The sequence below is a fragment of the Ctenopharyngodon idella genome, chromosome 20 (assembly GCF_019924925.1).
Source record: "Ctenopharyngodon idella isolate HZGC_01 chromosome 20, HZGC01, whole genome shotgun sequence".
In the NCBI taxonomy this organism is placed as follows: domain Eukaryota; kingdom Metazoa; phylum Chordata; class Actinopteri; order Cypriniformes; family Xenocyprididae; genus Ctenopharyngodon; species Ctenopharyngodon idella.
The window spans coordinates 19,679,581-19,697,709 of NC_067239.1; the positions used below are offsets into that span (position 1 = coordinate 19,679,581).

At 38.0% G+C, this 18,129-nt stretch overlaps 2 protein-coding genes across 17 annotated transcripts in view; one reads left to right on the forward strand and one right to left on the reverse strand.

The window, feature by feature from the left end:
• Positions 1 to 18,129, reverse strand: part of ryr3 (ryanodine receptor 3) — a 101,038-nt gene that overhangs the window by 22,540 nt on the left and 60,369 nt on the right. The window lies entirely within an intron of this gene.
• LOC127501876 (uncharacterized) lies at positions 162 to 18,059 on the forward strand. Of its 9 annotated transcripts, XM_051874144.1 has the most exons (20): positions 162 to 2,053; positions 2,414 to 2,576; positions 2,789 to 2,981; positions 3,322 to 3,412; positions 3,572 to 3,633; positions 3,779 to 3,887; positions 3,976 to 4,037; positions 4,323 to 4,437; positions 4,679 to 4,740; positions 6,440 to 6,542; positions 6,631 to 6,692; positions 6,963 to 7,077; positions 7,244 to 7,305; positions 8,157 to 8,259; positions 10,077 to 10,141; positions 10,299 to 12,306; positions 12,403 to 12,462; positions 12,689 to 12,754; positions 14,326 to 14,391; positions 16,285 to 18,059. In XM_051874144.1, the coding sequence occupies exons 1-20, from the start codon at positions 1,951 to 1,953 to the stop codon at positions 16,521 to 16,523; spliced, it is 3,909 nt and encodes a 1,302-aa protein (XP_051730104.1). In that variant the 5' UTR covers positions 162 to 1,950; the 3' UTR covers positions 16,524 to 18,059. The 9 variants fall into 9 exon arrangements, with proteins under 9 accessions (XP_051730104.1, XP_051730105.1, XP_051730106.1 ...); XM_051874145.1 differs by having other exon boundaries at positions 2,414 to 2,981; XM_051874146.1 differs by lacking the exons at positions 4,679 to 4,740; positions 6,440 to 6,542; positions 6,631 to 6,692; positions 6,963 to 7,077.

Here is an 18,129-nt window from a genome sequence, read left to right on the forward strand (position 1 = left end):
CACAAACTGTTGCAAAATACAATCCTTTAAGACCCAGATTGTAAATCAAGTGGTGACCCAACACAGCACAAAAAAAATCATTCTAATACACTGATTTGGTGCTTAAGAAACTTTTTTTTATTATTTCAAAGTTAAAAACAGTTGTGCTGCTTTTTTGTGTGTGTGTGTGTGTGTGTGTGTGTGTGTGTGTGTGTGTGTTTGTTTTGAGGCATAGAAGGACAGATTTCAAGACATTTCACCGAGCAATGAGGACCCTCTGGTATAGGAGGACAGTTGGCTGTCCTCATAAAAATGAACCGTATAAAACCTTTTCTCAGCATGTTTTAATACCTAAAAAGTGGTTTTCTCAAAAGTCTTTGTATACCAAAAACCTGACATATGTTGTATATTTGTGTGTCCGACACTGCCCCCTATCTGTTGTTGTGGTCCCTGCATGCAGCGACACACAAGCGCGGGAAATTATACACAAACGCGGGACATTATACACAACGCGCGAAATTAGACGCTAATTCATCACTGCGCATGCTCATATTAGCATGACTCATTTTGATTGGCTGGATGGGAGAGAGCTTCGATTGTCATCAGCTGATTCATTTTCCCGGGAGTTCTGGAAATGCACGCTGTGGAGAACAGGTAAGAAATCAATTACAAAACGTTTTAATAGGTTCGAATGAGAAGTATGTTTATGGTTATGGTATTTAGCAGACGCTTTTATCCAAAGCGACATACAAATAACAACAATACAAAGTTAAACTTAACAGTAAAACGGGTCATTCCACGAAATCAGGGCCTTTTCAACTTTGGCAAATTAAAAAAATAAGTTTAATCGCTTTGTTTTAAATATCCATGAAATGAAGACAGCTTAAAAGGACAAGAAATTGTATTGTGCCATCTCAGGCTATGTATTTTTTTATTATTATTTTATGACTACAAAACCTCATGTTTTGATATTTTTGTCATGCCTGTTATAGACGCATGCGTTACTATACAATAGTTTTAATTACAACTACGCAATAGTTTTCACATATATGAGCAGTATTTTAGTCCCTCTTTTCACTGGGATTGTTTCAAATTTTGGATTTTTTTTTTTTTCATTCAAATGACCAAGAACATACAAATTTTGGAGGGTGATCACATGTCAATTAAGAAAAGAATATATATGTTTACAAGAGAGATATTAAAAGAAGGCCTTTGTCAAAAATACAATATAGATAGGGTTACAATGGAAAAACTTGGAAGGCCATTACAAATATAATTTTTATACTTTTTATGAAATTAATGACAGTAACAGGATTGACGTCATAGTAACAGGACTGACAAGAGTAACAGGGATGACAGGACGCATTCTTCAGTATACGCTGCACATATTTGTTTATAAAATATTGTAAAGTTTTACCTTTTTAAATTGCATTATATTGTTTTGCACTCTTATAGTTGTATTAGTGAAGCACATTACATTTCTAAGAGATCTAACGCCCGGTTTTACAGACAGGGTTTAGACAAAGCCAGGATTAGGCCTTAGTTCAATTAGGACATTTAAGTAGCTTTTATAAACGTGCCTTAGAAAAATACATTACTGGTGTGCATCTTGAGACAAAACAATGACACTGACATATTTTAAGATATGTCAGTGCAAGTTGCTTCCAGTTAAAACAGCTCAGACATGCATTTTAGTCTGAGACTAGCTTAAGCCTTGTCTGTGAAACCGGGAGATAATGTTTTAGGGTATTGAAATTAGACCCTTGTGTCCATCTGTTTGTCTGTGCATGTCCCCTCACAGAACTTAAAATATATTGATATACTGACAGCGGGGAAATGTTATGTGAATGTTATGAAAACATAGAACTCAATTGAAACTGTTTGAATACCCATGCTATTAGTGAGATAAAAAGTAGTGAAGTTGTGTTGTTGTTTACATTTTTGTTCTTAATTTCCTTAGCAAATTCTGTCATGCCACGGAGAACTACTCCCCTTCAGGATGCCATTAATCACATCCTTGCAGGAAGAGACAAGAATTCAATGTTAGAAATCAAATATATTAATCCAGTTAAAGGTGAGTGACTTTGACACACTGCAGGCTAGACTGAGGGGTTACACGTCACTGGTTCTTGAACTGATATTATGACCAGTGGTTTTAAGTCTATGACTATTAATTGTACAAACATCAATATAAATTAAAGTTGTTAATAGTATTTTAATAATATTTTAGTTAATAGTGGGCCTGTCTGTTGCTGTATTCTACACTTGGACATGTATTCATTATTCTACATGTAGAATTGAAAAAAAAAAAACACAATGTTGCATAGTAGCAATTTATAGGAATAATTCAATTTTATGTGATTATTTGCAGTGCTGAGTTGTATCCAGTGGATAGTCTTCTACCTCTGTGTCTTTAATGAGGTTGTGTCTGCAGGTCGTGGTATCTTCACTTTAGCTGTTTTCAATCAAGGAGACTTTGTGGTGGAGTATAGAGGGGAGCTCATTGATGCAGCTGAAGCTGAACATAGACGTAAACTGTACCACAATGAATGTTCGGTCTTCATGTTTGACTTCATATGGAAGCGGAAGACATGGTGGTAGGTTCAGAATGACTAATATGTTTAGATTTCTATAGTGAGAAGTCAGGATTTCTGAAGTAAAGATCTCATGTTGCTCTTTAAACTATGCATCGAACAACTATACTTGTATTGGATGTTGGCATTAGTGTAGTTGCTTACAAATTAAAGTACAATTCAAAAGCGTGTCACTATAAACGTCTGTTTAGTGCATGATGTTTGTAAATTTGCAGTATTGATGGAGCACTTGAAGATGGGTCATTTGGGCGACTGGTAAACGATGAGCACAAGGCACCAAATTGCAGAATGAAGTTGATCGAAGCAGAAGGGAAGCCACATCTCTGCCTTTTTGCACTGAAGGAAATTACAGCAGGAACTGAAATCACTTATGACTATGGTGGGAAAGAATGGCCCTGGCGTAAAGAGGTGGGTCATTTTGATTTTTTTTTTTTTTTTTTTTTTTTTTTTTTTTTTTTTTTTTCTTATGAATTGGTGTCAAGGTTTAAAGCCTATACATCTAGACATCTTGATAACAATGAAATCATCTCTGTCTTAAAAGCTACTGTGTGTTAAGCTGTGTCAGTTTCATGATGCCACAGAGATTACACAATACCTATCGCTTGTTAGTGCCAACAATTATAACCAAAAAACAGAAGTCACTTCTTGGTGGTATTCACTGTGGTTTTCAGTCAATCTTGTCAGGTTAATCTTGAGCTTGCATGACTCTCCCAGGTGATGCCAGCAAGGTTATCTGTATGTTTTGTAGATTCCCCCTACTGTTACAAGCACTGCTGCCCAAGAGTCTATTAAAGACCGTTTCCAAGACCAAGCCATGTCATCCACAGTCTCTATTGAAGGTCAGTGACTGTTTGACATAATGTTTTACATTAGTTATGGTGGGCATATAAATGTATTGTCTATATAGGATGTGAACCAGTGATGGTGTGGTTGCTTCTAGAGTGATGCACAACCCCACCCTCCCTGGCCTTCCTCATATTCTTTCCTGTATTCTACAGAGACCAGAGAGAGACCAGAAGTCCAGTACTGCAATATAACATCAGGCAGTTCTGCTTGTGAGGTGAGGTTGAATACGGCTGTCTGTTAAAGCAATAAGTCCCATTGTTTTACAACAATGGGACTTTAGTCAGTTCAACTGTACAATAACACAATTGTGCAGGTGATGTCCAAGTTCACATGTGCATTTTTCTGTTTAACTTGTTTAGACACAGCTCAGTGGTGCAAGCATCCCTTCTGGCCAACACTCCGTTGCAGAGCTTGGTGACCACGCCCATGACTTGGAACCCAATGTTTTCTCTACAGACTTATTCAGAGGTGAGTCCCTGCTTGAATAAGCAATGCCTGGTAAATACTGGGGTCTTGCAAAGCACTGTGCCTTCATGTCCTGTGTTCTCTTCAACAGACACCGAATTGAGAGCAGAGTGTCAGTCATCCAGTCCCACACCAGACAGCCCTGAGCATGAGGTTAGTTTGAATTCAGCTGTTTATTACGGGATGTATGAATGTTTAGTTTCATAAGGGACATATTTATCAGTTAATTACAATTATACTGCAGGTACAGTCTGAAAATCTTTGTTGCTACAGATAGTCATCATTTAACATTGTGTTCCCCTGTCTACATCATTTTGAGTGTCATAAACTGAAAGGTTTGAGTGAGGGTGTCCCTCTTAGGTGAAATGGACACTGTACCAGTTGATGCCTGTTCATCTTTGCATATTGCATTTTTTTTGTTTTTGTTTTTTTTTTAAGGTGCATTGTGTCAGAGGTCAATGTGACACTTCTTCTGCGAAAGAGGGGATTGGAGAAGTTGGTGTCCAGCACCAGGAGGTGTCACCCCCTGTGTTCTCAACAGACCTTACCAGTGGTCAGTTAAAGTTTTGAGTAAATGTTAACTTCTGGCAATGCATGGCATGCCTGAGGGTTTGCAGCATGGAAAAAACATGTGGCAATATCAGGCCATTTTTAGATGATTATTTTGTGTCTTGATGGATATTTTGAGTAGAATTTTGTCTGTCAGGGATGTGAGTTGAGTATGTTATGCCTATATGTGGTTTTATGACTTGAGGAAAGCCAAGCACTGAATCTCCCTGTGTTCCCTTGTACAGAGACCGAATCGAGATCAGCGTGTCAATCATCCAGAGCCGCGCCAAACGACTCTGCTTGTGAGGTGAGTTTGAATTTACCTTTGTTTTGAAATTGACCAATGGTTAGAAGTACTGTGATGTTCCATGGAACACAATTTTCAGTGTTTTAGTAAACATCTTGCAGCTGTGGTGGAACTGGCCTCTATTCAGTATGGATGGTCTTTTCTAACCACGGTGTCCCCCCAACACTGGTGTTTTTCTGAGTGTGCCACTGGGAGTTCAACAGTGGAAGACTCAAGGTTTGAGCATGGATGTCATTACAAGTCCAAAGGACAGTGTCCTTGCATACCTTGAGTTTGTCTGTGTTACACACACACGTACACAGTTCAATTTTTACTTTTTTACCTTTACTTTATACTAAATTACTTTCTTTTCTTACAATTGTTTTTACATTTCTTGCTTTACTTAAATAGATAGTCCAGGGTTAATAAACCCTTCCCTTGCTGTTAGGGGTGGCAGTGCTGTGGCTAGGAAGAAGGAGAATAATCGGTACAGCATTGACCGAAGTTGTAGGCTAAAGCTAACTGAACCAGGCAGGGAAATGACACTGAAATGGAATTTCCTTCCCCTATCGGTTTGCAGATGAGAACTTGGATACCACCTATACGTTTATTATAAAGTTGTACTAAGACAGAGTTTAAAGCCACATGTACTAAATTTTTCACAACTATGTAGGATGACAAGAAAAAAATTTCAATTATTTAAATACCAACACACACAAAAAAAAAAACATACTTTGCTAACTACGGGGTAAATAATGACCAGAAAACATTTCATAACAATAATAAAAAAGTAAACAATAAAAGACTATATAGATATGCTATTGTCCAAGTAAAAGAGCTTATACCACAAACCACTGCAAATTGTTTCTAATGTCAAAATAATGATAATCATAGCTCCTTTTGAAATTGATGATTAAAAAAAAGACTAACTTAAAACTTTTGCATTGAGCTAATTCAAATTCAAATGTGAGAAAAATCATTCCTCACTACCCCTGCTGTCATTTTATTGGAACAAAACTTCTCTACAGGTGCGGAGGAACTACATGATGTTTGAAGCACGCCATTGCTATAAAAATGAAAAAGCCAACAGGAATCTCTACCTATCAAAGGCTTTGCGTAACACTAAAAGCTAAACTTCAGGGTAAATCAACCTATAGACCTGTTGTTTGAGGTTACCGAGTGCTGTCAATAGGAAGAACAAGAACATTTTTTACACCATAGACTAAAAGCAAAACAGCAGGTAACACAATCTGATAGGGGAAGGAAACTCCATTTCAGTGTCATTTCCCTGCCCAGTTCAGTTAGCTTTAGCCTACAACTTCGGTCAATGCTGTACCGATTATTCTCCTTCTTCCTAGCCACAGCACTGCCACCCCTAACAGCAAGGGAAGGGTTTATTAACCCTGGACTATCTATTTAAGTAAAGCAAGAAATGTAAAAACAATTGTAATAAAAGAAAGTAATTTAGTATGAAGTAAAGGTAAAGTAAAAATTGAACTGTGTGTGACACAAGGTATGCAAGGACACTGTCCTTTGGACTTGTAATGACATCCATGCTCAAACCTTGAGTCTTCCACTGTTGAACTCCCAGTGGCACACTCAGAAAAACACCAGTGTTGGGGGGACACCGTGGTTAGAAAAGACCATCCATACTGAATAGAGGCCAGTTCCACCACAGCTGCAAGATGTTTACTGTATCTGTTCAACTTTTTATACACAGCAAAATAGTGCAAGCATCCCTTCTGGCCAACACTCCGTTGCAGAGCTTGGTGACCACGCCCATGACTTGGAACCCAATGTTTTCTCTACAGACTTATTCAGAGGTGAGTCCCTGCTTGAATAAGCAATGCCTGGTAAATACTGGGGTCTTGCAAAGCACTGTGCCTTCATGTCCTGTGTTCTCTTCAACAGACACCGAATTGAGAGCAGAGTGTCAGTCATCCAGTCCCACACCAGACAGCCCTGAGCATGAGGTTAGTTTGAATTCAGCTGTTTATTACGGGATGTATGAATGTTTAGTTTCATAAGGGACATATTTATCAGTTAATTACAATAATACTGCAGGTACAGTCTGAATCTTTGTCGGTACAGATAGTCATCATTTAACATTGTGTTCCCCTGTCTACATCATTTTGAGTGTCATAAACTTAAAGGTTTGAGTGAGGGTGTCCCTCTTAGGTGAAATGGACACTGTACCAGTTGATGCCTGTTCATCTTTGCATATTGCGGTTCTTTTTTTTTAGGTGCATTGTGTCAGAGGTCAATGTGACACTTCTTCTGCGAAAGAGGGGATTGGAGAAGTTGGTGTCCAGCACCAGGAGGTGTCACCCCCTGTGTTCTCAACAGACCTTTCCAGTGGTCAGTTAAAGTTTTTAGTTTAACTTGAGTTTTACTTTGCGTCTTGATGGATATTTTGAGTAGACTTTTGTCTGTCAGGGATGTGAGTTGAGTATGTTATGCCTATATGTGTTTTTATGACTTGAGAAAAGCCAAGCACTGAATCTCCCTGTGTTCCCTTGTACAGAGACCGAATCGAGATCAGCGTGTCAATCATCCAGAGCCGCGCCAAACGACTCTGCTTGTGAGGTGAGTTTGAATTTACCTTTGTTTTGAAATTGACCAATGGTTAGAAGTACTGTGATGTTCCATGGAACACAATTTTCAGTGTTTTAGTAAACATCTTGCAGCTGTGGTGGAACTGGCCTCTATTCAGTATGGATGGTCTTTTCTAACCACGGTGTCCCCCCAACACTGGTGTTTTTCTGAGTGTGCCACTGGGAGTTCAACAGTGGAAGACTCAAGGTTTGAGCATGGATGTCATTACAAGTCCAAAGGACAGTGTCCTTGCATACCTTGAGTTTGTCTGTGTTACACACACACACGTACACAGATCTTTACTTTTTTTTCACAAAATTACTTTAGTTTCTTAGAATTGTTTTTACTTTTGCTTTACTTAAATAGATTCGGGTAACAGATATTAGAAGTTAAGCAGGGTAAATCTAAATTTGGCTTTGGACACAGGTTCAGAAACTAGATGTGTTGTGTTTTTTAAATGCCAGATGAAGGTTTACTTCATTATTTAGAGGAATTGTCTTTGCCATCATCCCAAGAGTTCCAAGTAGAAGCATATCTTTCTCTTGTGTGTGTGATGAGTGACGCCCAAACAGTTAGCCAAGCTTAACATAAGTCACAGGAACTGAATAGATATGCGTCGCCATTATATCTCAAAAGTAACTTCTTTCCCCCTTTTCATCTCTCCTGAAGGATTTGTAGAAAAGGTTGTGTGAAAGTAAAACATCCAAATGTTGTTGTTTTTTTTTTAATTCATGATATAATTTGTGTGTAAAGGTGTTTTATTTCAAGTTTTGAATTATTATTATTATTATTATTATTATTATTATATATATATATATATATTTTTTTTTTTTTCCCCACAGTGTACAATCCATAAGCTGGTTTTTGAATCAGTGAGAATTGATAAATGCTGGATATGCCATTCACCTTTGACATCTATCAGATGGCACGGTGTAAGATGCAAACGTAAGTGTGTTATTCATCTTCTTTTAATTAATGCATTTCTTAGTATACCATAAGTAGTTTAATTTCATGCCATGAGTCAGTTCCAGACTCACACCTATAAAGCATAAAAACATGTTGCTTGAATGTTTTATCAGTTCAAACCATTGCGGTGGAAAACACTGTAGTGGCAGATACTATGACATACCACGCAAGTGAGTTTGCAAGCTGAGGCATATGGCAGAGAACAGAGAGCATACTGCAAACTAAACTTTTGGCAAAATTTACCATTTTGGAATCAAAATTGGCCATTGACGTGAAGCGATGTTAGGCTACAACCTTAAATCCTCGCAAATGTTTCTCTCTTTCATTCGGTTCGCTGCAGCTCAGCTAAATGCGTCTTTCATGGACTTTATTCACTTGCAATGTTAACCCAATTGCACAATAAGCGAAACGCCACTGTTTGAACTGTTGTATAGACGAATTTCAACAAGCTCATATTTGCGACACCAATGCAAAAACCGCAGTTCTTGGTTTGATCCGCTATGTGTGTACGTAATGTTTGTGCTGCTTCATCAGCATTTTTAAAGATTAGCTTGGCTGAAAAGCATAACGCACAAACATTTCATTATGTCTAAGTTAGTATCAACACAAGTAAAATGCCCTCAAGTCCGTGGTGTGCTCAGGTCATTGCTGAAGTCATTCTGTAATCACGCATATGCTCACAAACTTAGAAGATGATGTTAAACCCTTCGAGCAAACATTGCATCAAACTTGCAAATTTCTTAGAATGTCTACGTACTCAAAGTATCTGTCCAATAAGCATTTCCATGTGTTTTTTTTTTTTCTAACTTTTTCTAACTTTGTGCCTTCCAATAAGTCACTGGGTCATCTTTATTCATCTGAGTTGATAATAGATCGAGTGGGCTTTTCGAGTGGACTTCGAATTTAGTTTGGCTAATTGAGAAGATAAATATACTGTATATAAAAGGTCATGATGAACAAAAACTTTAGGCCTAATAAATTCAGACCTAATTCAATAGATCCACCAAGCAATTGGCAATCCAAATGCTTGTAGGTGTCTCCACACCTTTCCAATTACTTTTTGGAAGAATTCCTTTTATTCTCACAAGCCTTAATTAATTAATGTAGGATAAACATTTCAGCATTTGTTCCACATTAGACCATTCTGCCAGAAGTCTTTGGGCCAAGGATGCATTCTGAAACATAGCCTATATGGCCTCACACCTTGCATATTACACATTAAAAAAAGAATGTGTTTGGTCAGGTCAGGCTACTAATTTGTCTGTTTTTACAATAACAATGTTTTATAATCAGAATCTCAAATTTCTTGATTAAGACGATGCCATATATCATATTTGTAAGTTTAAATCTGTTTGTATCTGTCTGGAAATCCCATCAGAATGCACCATTTGAACAGTCATTTTTCAAAAAATCCTGCTTTTCATTCTGAACTCACTTTATGCTTTAGTTTTCAGTTCACTTTATGCTTATGTTTAGTGGCGTTAGTGAATTTAATGTGTGATGTGTGGGATCACTACATAATTTTTTTTTTTAACTTTGACTTTGAATGGGTAATGTAAATGCTCTGCCACTCCAGTGAATTCTACCTTAATGGTTGAAACCAGTCTAAATGGAAAATGTTAGCCATCACTCAAACTGTGCATTTGTACTGAACCGTTGCATTTCTTGATTTTGTATGTTTCATAAGTGTGAAGCTGTGTTTGCATTTAATAAGAAAATGAGTATGTAATTGGTCAGCATGGGAAACTGATCAATTGTTGTCTAACGCTGTGGTTTGCTTAATTTTGTCTGTGAAGAATGCTGTGGTGTGTGGCATAAAATCTGCCTCCAGAAATCCTCAGAAGACTGGGATATATCAGATGTAAGTGTACATTGAAGTATAATATGCTTAATATCAATGTGATGGCTCTTAGCAGTTTGTTTTTGACATCCATCCTTCCCATGTGTATTTCTGTATGCTGTATTTAATTAATTAAATTAATTAATTAATTAATTAGTTAATTTAATGTACTTTACAGGATGATGTCTCATCTGATGACGAGTACATCCCAGAGTCTGTATCGGATCCAGAAAGCTCAGGGACAGAGTTGAGTGTTGAGTTGCCTGAACCATCCAAAAAGTCCCATACCACTAATATGCCTGATTTAGGTGTTACTTTTGCTGAACAAGAACAGACCATAGATATACAGGACAACTGTAAGAATATCCTGATGGATCTAGAAACTACTTCTGATCTCCAAAGTGACCAAAGTGACCCCGAACCAGAACCAGATAGCTCAGAGTCATACCAGCAGAAAACAAAAGATGCGAGTAACGAAAAGGATACTGTGGATATTCTTGGCCAAAGTAAATCCCCAACCAAATCAGCAAAATTCCTTAAAAGCCACGTCAATTATTGTTTTGTATGTGGAAAACCTCAAACAAAATTTGCACGTCATCTCGAGAGGCATGTAAATGAAAATGCTGAAATCGCACAGGCACTCCAGTTCCCCAAATCATCAAAAGACCGAAAGGTTCTTCTTGAGAAATTCCGAAACCTTGGCAACTTCAAGCACAACTCGGTTGTTAAAATCACAGGATCAGGATGTCTTAAAGTGAAAAGGAGTTCCAAACAGAGCAGCAGCCCTGAGACGTATGATTACTGCTTGTACTGTAAAGGTATGTTATCCAGAAAAGAGCTTTCTCGACATATGAAAAGATGTGCTCTTAGACCAGAGAATAATGTTGAAGAGGGACCTGAGTTGAGAGAGAGAGTCTTTGGTATAGCATCTGCTCAATCCACAATGTCCCAGCCAATTTCAAGTGAACTTTGGTCAGTGCTGGGCAAAATGCACAAGGATGATGTGTCCACTGCTATAAGGAATGATCATTATCTCATGCAGTTTTCCCAGTCCCTCTTTAATAAGCATGGAAGTGACAGATCAAAGCATGAGTATATAAGACAGAAAGTAAGGGAACTTGGGAGATTACTTGTGACTTTGCGCCACACAACAAGAATCCATAACATGGAAGAGGCAATAAAACCAGGCAACTTCTTTATTCTTACTAGTGCTGTCAAGAGAGTTTCAGGTTTTGATAACAAAAACAACACATTCAAAGCCCCAAGTTTGGCCCTGAAAATTGGGCATTCTCTCAGAAAGATAAGTGACCTCATCATGTGTCGTGCTCTCATGGAAGAGGACCAAGAGGTGATTGATTCCATCAGGAGGTTTCATACACTTCATGAAACAAAGTGGTCTGAATTAGTTTCCCATTCTGCCTTATCAAACCTGAGTGAGGCAAAATACAACAAGAGCACCAGGCTTCCACTGGCCAAAGACGTTCAGAAGCTACAGTTATATCTTGGTCAGCAAGTGGAATTGACTAAGGAGAAACTAGCCAATAACCCAACAGCAGGCACTTATGCAGCACTAGCAAAGGTGACCCTCTGTCAAGTCATTTTGTTTAATAGGAGGAGGGAAGGTGAAGTGGCACGGATGACTGTAAAAAATTTTGAAGATCGTGACATGTCCCAACTAAACGATGACATAAGCACTGGGCTTACAGAAGTTGAGAAGAGACTTTGCAAACAATTTGCCAGAGTGGAACTGAGGGGAAAAAAAGGACGAAAGGTTGCTGTGATCCTGACTCCTGATATGACTGCTAACCTGTCACTCCTCATTAGTAAGAGGAAAGAGTGTGGAGTAACTGAAAACAACAATTACCTCTTCGCTATTCCTTGTAGTGATGGTCACTACAGAGGGCAGTTCGGTCAATTTGCAGATGCTTGTGGAGCCGAAGATCCTCAAAACCTCAGATCAACTAACCTTCGCAAACAGATCGCCACAATAAGCCAAGTCATGAACTTGAAAGATAATGAACTGGACCAGCTGGCCGATTTTCTCGGTCATGATATTAGGGTGCATAGAGAGTACTATCGACTGCCCCAATCAACAATTCAGCTAGCTAAGATCTCAAAGCTGCTTATGGCTATGGAGAAGGGAAGTGTGAAGGATATTCAAGGAAAATCTCTGGACGAAATTGGTGGTATGAATCATTTACATGTTGTTAAATCTACTTGGTGTATGTGTATATGGTTGGTGTAATAACATTTGATAACATTTTTACAATGTAATTTAATAGATGACATAGACGATATGGATACCGGATCACAGCAACTCCCTAATGTTTCCACATTGCAAGGTACTGTTAAAATTGGCTCCCAAGGCTACTGAAATTGTTGTATTCTGTTGCGAATTTTTCAATTGCATTGGTGAAATATTTAAAATAGGCTTTTTTTATACATTTAGATAACAGCCTACTGTTATTTCAAACATGTATGAACTTTTTATTGCCTACCCTCTTTGCTGTGTAGTCGATACCATTGGGTTTTTTTTTTTTTTTTTTTTTTTTTGTCTTTTGTTTTTAGACAATGAAGAAATGTTGGCTTCTGTGACTTTTGGATCGCCTCACCTCTCTGAGTCTGCAGCTCAAGGTATGATCTCAATGTTGGACCCGAAGTTTGCCCAACATATCTCATGTAATGAGCTGGGATCTGTGGGTTCATTAGAGTGTATTAAAAATGTTTTAGTCAGGAATTTTCCAGTAGTACGATGGTTAGAAACTTTGTTAGAAGCTTAACTTTGTGTCATCTCTCTTCATTGTGACTAGGGATGGAACGGTATGAAAATTTCATATCATGATTATAGTGACCCAAGTTATCACGATTATCAATATTATTATGGTTTTGTTAAAATAAGATGAAAGTGTTCAAAAAGAACAGATGCACACACTGAAAACATTTCAACAACTTTTATATTTCAAAATAAACAAACGACAAATAAATCAAGCAGCTCTATGCACTTTAAGCAAGATTCTATTCTGTGGCATTTCCTTCCTTATGATAACCATCGTCAGTAGCGCAATAATGCATTATAACAGCGCACATCCACGTATCACAACGGACACCCTCTCTCGTTTCATTAATGCCACTTGCGTCTCTGTTTTTGATTGTATTGAAATGAAAATCAGACTTTACTAATAATACTACAATTATTACTATAACTTGTTGTGATCATCTTGTCTGGACGATTGTTTTGTACACTGTACAAAATGGATTTATAAGCAGGTTAGATATAAAACATTAATCTCAATTCAGTATGTCCTTGTAATTATTTATGTGGTAAAGAAAATCTGTGTAATAAGTGCACAATGAATATACATTATTATCCCTTAAATGTCACCCTAGTCTTGTCTGAACTTGTTAGTTCGTCTTTGGCTCAAAGCCATTTACTGCGAACTTTTCTTCGTGGAAGCTTCACATTATTATTTCTCAGATGTAGTTTTAGTATTGAGGTCAAAGTCCACTCGCCCTGTGTTTGCAGATTTGAAGTGTTTACCATTATAGCAGCGACTTTCTTCTTGCATGTTCTGCAGACAGGATGATCATACTCTATTAAGTTTCCCTCAGGACTTTTGTAAAAGCCAAAATATGACCACACCTCAGATTTAGTCCTTTTAGAAGGCTGAAATCTCCTGGCGCTGTCACTGCCTTCTGCCATTTCTTCTCATTCAAAAAACAACGTTGCGCGCTGCATCTGCACCAGACTGATGCTGGCTGGATAGGATTTACTGCAAGTTTTCAAAATCGTGATAATCAAATTAAAAAATTAAAATTTAAACGATATTACTAACCTTCAGTACCTTTTACCGTGGTTTATCGTAAAACCGGTAATCGTTCCATCCCTAATTGTGACGCATATGCTTTGTGGCTAGTATTTTGATGTGTTCAGTAGTTTGCATGATCATTTTAAAACAAGGAAGACTTGGCCTGTGTAAAATCTACATCATTTCCTAGTAAAATTATCACTCAAGGTATTGTTGCACATTCACGCTCTCCTGACTTCATCCGGTTCAACAACTTTGCCATGAGTATAGTTATTATAATAGAATTGGCTGTCTGCAGTTTTTCATGTATCCCCTCCATGCCCAAAGTGTTTGATTGGTAGGCAGACAGGCTCTTTAAGCCCATACATTTATACTGTGTAATATTTTTTTTTTTTTTAGATGACCAGGGGAACACTGCCTGTGTAACTTCTGGTTCACCTCATCTCCCTGACTCAGTTACTCAAGGTATCATTTAAATACGGTGCCATGTCCATCACTAGGCACACTTGCTAATGTGCATTCAACACTTACATTATGTTTGGTTAGACATATAAAGCATATAAAGCTGGATGTATTTTGTTTTTAACAAGCAGTGTAATGAAATGTCATGTTAATGAAAACAATCAAACTTGATTTTTAGCAGATCTAAAGTCAGTTTATTTTCACACACATTTTGTCTACACAAGTTCCGGCTTGTTTGGCAATTTTGAACGGCAAAAAAAAAAGTTGGGACACTGTACAAATTGTGAATAAAAAAGGAATGCAATGATGTGGAAGTTTCAAATTTCAATATTTTATTCAGAATACAACATAGATGACATATCAAATGTTTAAACTGAGAAAATGTATCATTTTAAGTGAAAAATAAGTTGATTTTAAATTTCATGGCATCAACACATCTCAAAAAAGTTGGGACAAGGCCATGTTTACCACTGTGTGGCATCCCCTCTTCTTTTTATAACAGTCTGCAAACGTCTGGGGACTGAGGAGACAAGTTGCTCAAGTTTAGGAATAGGAATGTTGTCCCATTCTTGTCTAATACAGGCTTCTAGTTGCTCAACTGTCTTAGGTCTTCTTTGTCGCATCTTCCTCTTTATGATGTGCCAAATGTTTTCTATGGGTGAAAGATCTGGACTGCAGGCTGGCCATTTCAGTACCCGGATCCTTCTTCTACGCAGCCATGATGTTGTAATTGATGCAGTATGTGGTCTGGCATTGTCATTTTGGAAAATGCAAGGTCTTCACTGAAAGAGACGATGTCTGGATGGGAGCATATGTTGTTCTAGAACTTGGATATACCTTTCAGCATTGATGGTGCCTTTCCAGATGTGTAAGCTGCCTATGCCACACGCACTCATGCAACCCCATACCATCAGAGATGCAGGCTTCTGAACTGAGCGCTGATAACAACTTGGGTTGTCCTTGTCCTCTTTAGTCCGGATGACATGGCGTCCCAGTTTTCCAAAAAGAACTTCAAATTTTGATTCGTCTGACCACAGAACAGTTTTCCACTTTGCCACAGTCCATTTTAAATGAGCCTTGGCCCAGAGAAAACGCCTGCGCTTCTGGATCATGTTTAGATATGGCTTCTTTTTTGACCTAATAGAGTTTTAGCCGGCAACGGCGAATGGCACGGTGGATTGTGTTCACCGACAATGTTTTCTGGCAGTATTCCTGAGCCCATATTGTGATTTCCATTACAGTAGCATTCCTGTATGTGATACAGTGCCGTCTAAGGGCCCGAAGATCACGGGCATCCAGTATGGTTTTCCGGCCTTGACCCTTACGCACAGAGATTGTTCCAGATTCTCTGAATCTTTGGATGATATTATGCACTGTAGATGATGATAACTTCAAACTCTTTGCAATTTTTCTCTGAGGAACTCCTTTCTGATATTGCTCCACTATTTTTCGCTGCAGCATTGGGGGAATTGGTGATCCTCTGCCCATTTTGACTTCTGAGAGACACTGCCATTCTGAGAGGCTCTTTTTATACCCAATCATGTTGCCAACTGACCTAATAAGTTGCAAATTGGTCCTCCAGCTGTTCCTTATATGTACATTTAACTTTTCCGGCCTCTTATTGCTACCTGTCCCAACTTTTTTGGAATGTGTAGCTCTCATGAAATCCAAAATGAGCCAATATTTGGCATGACATTTCAAAATGTCTCACTTTCAACATTTGATATATTTTATTCACAATAGAATATAGATAACATAAGTTTGAGATTTGTAAATTATTGCATTCCTTTTTTTATTCACAATTTGTACAGTGTCCCAACTTTTTTGGAATCGGGTTTGTACATCTCGCAGGATCTTTTATCTTTTTTTTAATCTTCTGATCTTTAAATTGTTTAGGTTTCCGTGTTTCATCAAGGCGGTGTGTGAAGAGACCATGGTCTGAGGAGGAGATACAAGCTGTGATGAAACATATGAGGCCTTTTATTGAAAATGGTGTCACTGTCACCAATGAGCAGTGCCTGAAGTGCAAGGAAAAGGAACAACCTATCTTGGAGACAAGATCCATTCAAAACATTAGAGATTTTGTACGCAATAGAGGCTTGGCCTTTAAAAGGCAGTCAAATGCTAAACACTAAATGCACTTTTGGACAGCCTGAGCCTTTACCTTGTTCAGAAATGGTTTAGGTAACTTTAATTTATTTTGCTCACAGGCAGTGTTTTTTGTTTTGTTTGTTTTGCTATGTGGTTAGCCTGGGCCTTTTATTGTCAGGATTCACTTTTATTTTCCTTAATTTTTTCAATGCTGTCCTTTGTTAAGGAATTGATTCTTGAGGTGACAATCAAATATAGTTCAGTGATTCAACAAATGTTGTGTTGTGTGTTAATAATGACCTAGATTATTTATTTCAACATTTTTAGCTTAAATGCAGATGAGTTAAGTTTAGTAGGCAAACATAATGAAATCAACTAATGAGCTAAATATACTATGAGACCTCAGCAAGTTGTGATCCTATTCGCAATCTCCACAAAACAACAAAATAGCAAGCATAAATCAAGCGTATAGCGTCAATTCTGGCAGGTAACTTTAGTCAAGTTTGCATCAGCTGACTGTCAGCTGATCACATCTACCTATAGGAATACGACGTCTATCACAGCATACATATATAATATAGCTCCTCAGTATTATCAGCTGCTATCGCGTTCTCCAGTACTCATTTACCCTCCTCCATCCCCAGCTCCTCCTCTTGTCCAGTCAGGATTTGGTATTCTAATTCCCCTTGAATCAGACTAAATTCCTGAATTATTTTGTACATTTAATACCAACATTAATGATATCTGCAATACATTATGTTGGTTCTGTTCTGTTTACCCTTAGGGGGGTTATTGCTGCTCTTCCTGCTCTTATCCATGCTTAGTGGATATGCTCTTATCTGCAAAGTATGTCCAGATGTGATGAGTTATTTACAACTTATGTGCCAAATTGTAATGCACAACAGAAGTCAACAGAGAAAACAAAAATGAACTCTTAATATAATCCATATTGTTATAATGGTGTGCCTCAGTCACTTTGGTCTTATAATCCATGTGTCCTTTCAAAGCAGGTTATACTCGGTGTGTGTGTATGATGAACTGGCCTTCCAGACCTTGTGTCCTTTCAAAGCAGGTTACACTCGGTGCGTGTGTATGGTGAACTGGCCTTCCAGACCTTGTGTCCTTTCAAAGCAGGTTACGCTCGGTGTGTGTGTATGGTGAACTGGCCTTCCAGACCTTGTGTCCTTTCAAAGCAGGTTACGCTCGGTGTGTGTGTATGGTGAACTGGCCTTCCAGACCTTGTGTCCTTTCAAAGCAGGTTATACTTAGTGTATATGTATGATGACATCACTGACCTTGTACACCACACTGTCCTTATAGACTGTGTTACAGAAAAGTCTTTACAAACCACTAGAAAGTCTGAAAAATAGCCCTTTTTTATATCTCAGTTGTGCAAAGAAAATCTTTTAATTTTAAGTTGTGTATAGGTTCGCTGATTTTTTTCATGATTTTTGATATGTTTTTTGTAGCTCTAGCACCACTGGAACCTGGTGTCCCCACAGCCCTGTGCCTAGTCTGATTTGCGAAAAAATTCAAAAATTGTCCCTCTAGCCCGACAAACGGGTATGTGTGTGTGTGTGTGTGTGTGTGTGTGTGTGAAAACTGATTTTTTTCAGGATTTCTTGATGAATAGAAAGTTTACAGCATTTA